Genomic DNA, 5,674 nt, shown 5'->3' with positions numbered 1-5,674 from the left:
GGTGGATTGTCGGAGATGGGGCCATTCAACTAGGGGACACATTGACAGAATGTCAAAATGTTTCCCCTAACGTTTCTGAGGAACCTGACATTTAACATTATATTCTAGTATCTATATACTTGAACTCTCACTGAATTATTTGATGAATTGTATACTGTACTTTGAATTAAGGTTCCAGTTTCAATGCAACCTGTACTATTTACACCTATGTTTTAGAGGCTTGCAATTTAGAACTAATACACTTTATTGTATTGGGTTACTCTTATTCTGACTATTTGGTGATGTAGTTCAGCCACCTGGTATTTCCCTCTCCAAATATAATGACCATCAGAGTGAGCATTATTAACTTATAGGCTATTATGCCACNGAGAATTTTTTTATCACGATAGATACGATATCTCTGAAATAGCATATCGTGGAGACCTAATATCGTCACGACGATATATATCGTCATATCGCCCACCCCTAATTGGGTTACTCTTATTCTGACTATTTGGTGATGTAGTTCAGCCACCTGGTATTTCCCTCTCCAAATATAATGACCATCAGAGTGAGCATTATTAACTTATAGGCTATTATGCCACTTCTCCCCCATTGGGAATTTGATTGTATCAGAGAAGAGGTAGGCCTATGTCTAAATAAATCTCATTTGCAATAGAACTGTACCAGATATTTCCATACAACTACTGGTTAGTGTTCAATAGCACCCTAGACAATTCAGTAATGGTATATTTTTTAGGGATTTCTGTTTTTCTGATAAATGTGAGAAAAGTGATTGAGTCCCTTTGTTCCTATCACCAAAAGTACAATTTCCATCTAAACTAAAGCTAAGTTTACAGGACTATAATTCAGTATTTTTTTAGTTAAATAATTGTCTGACTATTTGGTGATGTAGGACGGGCACCTGGTTCATACCTCAGCAAATCTGAAGAGGAAAAGAGAGGTCATTCTCAAGTTATGGGCTTTTTTGTCACCTTTCCCACATTCGGCCTGGTCTAATTTGGCTCTTTTTCAGGGATTTGGGTAGTTCTAAAGAACAACCCAAAAGATTTTCCCCCTGAATAAAATTTGACAACAATCAATTTCATTAATGGGAGACCCTAAAGATAAGAACAATCATTGTTGTCATTTGTTCTACCTCGGGTAGGGGTATCTCAAAATCTGAGGGCCTTTCCTGCTGGACTATAAATAGCACAATGCTCTTTTATAACATCGTCATGATGTTACTTAACTGAAATCAAACAAGGCCATCAAACCCATTCAGTCCTGCTAAAGGATTTGATGCAATACCTCCAGCTAGGAAAGAATCTAACTTTTTATAATTATTTAAAAGTCGGTAGTGAAACATTTTTAATCTGCCTTTAACAACCTCAATTATTTCTAATATCCAGCAGGGGGCGACTCCACTGGTAGCAAAAATAAGTCTGATTGTAAAGAAGTCTATGAAAAAAAAAAGCATTTTGCTAACGAGTTTATGGTCTCAATTGTTCATTTGAAGTCTTAAATACAAAATGATGTTCATTTTGTTGACTATGGTGCCATTTATGCAAGAATAGACAATAAAACATGGTATGCTTTAAGGCGTGTCCACTAATACAGTGCTGTCTAAGGCTGCATCTCACTTCGGTTAAATGGATTCCTTGCATCCCTCACTTGCATCGTTTCCCTGCGACTAGTCCCTCCCACCAGGGAAGCATGGAGAGACGCAAGGAAACCACGAGAAGCAGGGACATTTTTAAGAGCAATGGGACGTTGTTTCCTCCGGAGCGTCACGTGAAGCGACGTCCGTTTGTGATGACACCGCACTGCTGATCGTCCAACAGCAGCCAGATCAGTGCATGCGCTGCATCGTCCAATCAGTGAGTGATACACAGTAAGGGGGCGGGGCGAGTGTCTGAGGATTTCACCGGAGGATGGTCCGGTAGTTCCTCGATTATCGCTCCTCCGGCAAAAATAAGGCCACTGGGACGCTACTCAAGATGGCGCAGACAAATCAACTTCCGGCGATACAGAGCCCGAGGAGCGGGGAAATGAAAAATAACCGAAGTGAGACGCATCCACTGACTTCTTCTGAACATAATTGTTAGTTTTACCGAAGCACCAACCTGAATTATTTCTAATGTCCAGCAGTAAGGGGCGAGTCCACTGATTACAACAAGAAGTCTGATTGTATAGAAGTCTATAAGACTGCATAACAAAATTATTATTTTTTGTTCACTTTTGATTCTTAACTTAAACCTTTTCCAAAGGTACTTTTAATGCATGAAAGTACATTTTTTCATTTTAATCAACAATAAATATGCCGTCTAGTGTTTTTTCATACATTGTTTCACCCTTTTGTTTGACTTCTGGTCAAAAAAACAATATTGCATCGGCCAAAAAGCTAAATTGAGGCTTCAAAAGTCCACAAACCAGTGGGTAATGCAACAGTGACTAAGTCCACTTCTTATGATCAATATTTGGTTGCAGCTGCTTGCACAGTATAAAAGACCAAATTAAGGTCAATATTTGCAAACTGTAAAATATTATAGTAGCAAACATTCAGCTGCATCTGGCTTGACAACACATGCTCAATTATTTATTGTGATCATAATACATATATCAATATGTAGAATATTAAAGCCTCTATAGAAAAAAAAAAGCACTGTTTCTGAACTCTATATGCTATGGAGCTTTTTTTGTTCAGTTTTGTTATGGTATACAAATATAATGGACAAGGTGGAGACAAATACTACCACAATGCAACTATCAAAACAAACATTACACATTTGCTAGATTTATTTGCCTTGAGTTTGACCCACAGCCCGCAGTTTTAATAAAGCATGTAATAATCATAGTGAAAGTAATAAATACAATCTGTATGTTAGAGATTCCTACAGAATTGTAATCTGTAAAGCTAAATGACAGTTTAATCATTTTATAGAGGACAGTGAAACAGACAAGATATTGTTGCAAACAAGGTTTGGTACTGAGTGGGATGATGGGAAGTGTACTTACCATCCAGTTGGTGTCCCTGAGTGAAAGCTGCATGTGCTGACTCAAAGAGCTTCAGGTGGTATTCTGCTATTCTGCAATAAAGAGAGGAAACAACAAATACTTAGATCAGACAGTCTCAGGTATAACTTATTTCGCCACAATTTGGATCATATTCCTTGTGAAATAAGTAAAATAACTAAAGCAATTACAGTTCACAAACTTTATCTCTGGTTGTAGAGAAATGTTGACCTTAGCTTTTCTTAGCAGGAATGTGAATATATATTTCAGATTGTGCGGAACAAACTAGTATCATAGGTCTATCAACAGCAGCTTATGTTGAACACATACATGAAACACCTATACATGGATCATTCTTGTTATCATAGTACACACCCTGTTCGCATGAAAGCAAGGGGAAGGCTGGGTTTTAGCTGCTGTGCTTTTTTGGCATCATCAACAGCGCCTGCGGAGAGAAAACAACACTGTGTTTATGATACGATCATCCACCCTGTGTCACTTAGAGAATGAATATTCATGCTACCCTAATTTCCTCCAGTGATTGCTGACTGGTATAAGATTATTATTTCAAGGATCTGCTAGGTGATGTTATTTTCTAAAGTCTGCATTAGGCAGTTATTAAAAACACAACAATACTGTTTACAACAGAATATAAAGACGTTTTTATTTCTAGCAAAGAATAACATTCATGCTTACTAAAGTATTTTGTTTAAAACGAGTAATCTCAGACTTACAGCTGTAGTTTTTGAGGAGTATGTGGGCATAGGCACGCTGGCAAAACCACTGAGCGTTGTCAGAGTCTCCTTGCAAGGCCTCATTCAGTTCCTACAAGTTGGATCCAGAGAGAGTTGTCACAATGTTAGAATCCTAACATTAACAAAAGGGCTGACATGTTTGTTTTAGTTCTATATTTGTTGCACTGTCACCATTATGTTGACAGTTAGATTAGGTTTACTTTATCGATCCTAATTTGGGATTGTTTTTGTCACAGCAGCAACAAGGCATTGCACATAATGTGAAAATAATAAATACTATTAAAAAAAGAGTAGAACATAGACAAACTCAAAGAAATCTCTAAATAAAACGGAACTAAAATAAATATATAGTAAAAGATACATATCTGTAGACTATCTGTCAAATATAGGCTATGACAGGGCCAATCACAGCTAACAATCAACAAGCAATTTAAAGAAAAGGTATTATTCTGGGATCTATTTGGCAAAAATCAGGTGATTAGTATCAATGAGATATCATACAGTCTCCATTATTGACAGAATGAACAAAGGAGCAGAGGTGTTTAACAAGTCAATACATCTAGGAATTAGAATTGGTCACTGACTTGTAGTCGGACCTGTTCACAGTGTGTGCTAATAATGCTAACATAATGACATGTCTAAAAAAGGCTTATCACTAACCAGTGTGTAGTAATAGGACCTTATGACTAAAACCTATTTCATTTGTAATGATGCTCAATTTTAACTAAATAAGTGTCCTACAAAGGTAGAAATGATACTGCTATAAAGTTATTCTCAGTGATGCTAGCAGGAAACGTTAGCTAACTGGGCTAGCTAGTTACAGTGTCAAAACCGGTGCTACCGACAGAAACAATAACACCGGCCTCATTTCCTTTGTAAAACAGCTAGTCAGAAGAACAGGGATATGTGATAAGAAATATGTATCTGATATTTGGTATATATTTATGATTCGCTAACTGTAATGTTTACCTCCAGAGCTTTCTGTGGGTCTTCGTCAATGAAGATATCGGGGAAGCTACTAAAGCAAAAAGAGAGACCACACGTTAACCAGAGTAGGAGAAACTAATGATATAAAATGTAATAAAAGCTCATTCATATGTTACGTTTAACTTGCCTTTCGGTTGCCATGGGTTTGCTGTGGGTGTGTGCAGTGTTTCTGGAGTGACAGGAAAGTTCTAGTAAGATGAGGGGACTTCTGGAAACGTGATAGCGGCAGCAGTAGCAGCCACAGCAGCAGGCCTGTCAACATCCGGGTGCACAGCGCCCATTGTGCCAGAGCGCCGCCACAGGCAGGGAGGGGTACGACAAGACAGCTTTTAATGGGACAGCAAACCTCTCCATGAAATAAAATAAAAATACAAACAATATAATAGTACAACATTCACATTAGTCTACAGACAACAGTAACAGACATGGTTATGGTGTAAATAGCACGAATTTAGCAGATATTTTCATTTCAAACCTTTATTTATCCAGGTGTATCCCATTGAGATCATTGATCTCTTTTTCAAGGGAGAACATATATTGCTTGGTACATTCATGAAGACATATTAAAAAGGCAAAAAATGTTCAAAAACATGTTCAACAATACATATGAAACTGTTCGACTGTATGAACATTTTAATAGTTTGAGAAAAAGGGGAGCTAATTTCGACTGATTTGTCTCCTATTACATAACGTAGTTTCATTGGTCTATAACAATACATCAGAATGTAAACGCTGGTTCTTGTTTGGTAATTCACATTTTAATTGATTAATGTTAAACTGGTTAAAAAATAGCAGTGGTGGAAGAAGCCAGAAGTTTATATACAATAAAAGCACTGTATTCACAAGTTAACTTAAGTAAAATACTAACTTATAGATGGAAAGTCCTCAGAATAATATGAATAATGTGGATCATATGTATTGATGCATTCATGTGTACA

General features: G+C 37.1%; 1 protein-coding gene across 2 annotated transcripts; it reads right to left on the bottom strand.

Annotated features, from left to right (window-relative positions):
- Positions 1–2,902: 2,902 nt before the first annotated feature.
- LOC104967952 (suppressor of G2 allele of SKP1 homolog) lies at positions 2,903–5,020 on the bottom strand. 2 transcript variants are annotated; one of them, XM_010797495.1, is made up of 5 exons: positions 4,864–5,020; positions 4,719–4,764; positions 3,729–3,819; positions 3,370–3,439; positions 2,903–3,068 (listed from the first exon to the last, which is right to left on the bottom strand). In XM_010797495.1, exons 1-5 carry the CDS (start codon positions 4,875–4,877, stop codon positions 2,918–2,920), a joined length of 372 nt encoding a protein of 123 aa, XP_010795797.1. In that variant the 5' UTR covers positions 4,878–5,020; the 3' UTR covers positions 2,903–2,917. The 2 variants fall into 2 exon arrangements, with proteins under 2 accessions (XP_010795797.1, XP_010795796.1); XM_010797494.1 differs by having other exon boundaries at positions 4,719–4,767; positions 4,864–5,018.
- Positions 5,021–5,674: the final 654 nt, after the last annotated feature.

The sequence above is a fragment of the Notothenia coriiceps genome, unplaced genomic scaffold (assembly GCF_000735185.1).
Source record: "Notothenia coriiceps isolate Sejong01 unplaced genomic scaffold, NC01 NC01_scaffold00038013, whole genome shotgun sequence".
Taxonomy (NCBI): domain Eukaryota; kingdom Metazoa; phylum Chordata; class Actinopteri; order Perciformes; family Nototheniidae; genus Notothenia; species Notothenia coriiceps.
Note: the sequence above shows the minus strand (reverse complement) of the source record. Positions and strands in the feature narration are given on the sequence as shown.

Excerpts from the sequence above, each read along its gene's own strand:
- LOC104967952 (XM_010797494.1), bottom strand. Across the intron at positions 3,440-3,728 it reads ACTCCTCAAAAACTACAGCT|GCGCTGTTGATGATGCCAAA; the intron begins GTAAGTCTGAGA and ends TTCTCTCCGCAG. Across the intron at positions 3,069-3,369 it reads CTTGCTTTCATGCGAACAGG|AATAGCAGAATACCACCTGA; the intron begins GTGTGTACTATG and ends TCTTTATTGCAG.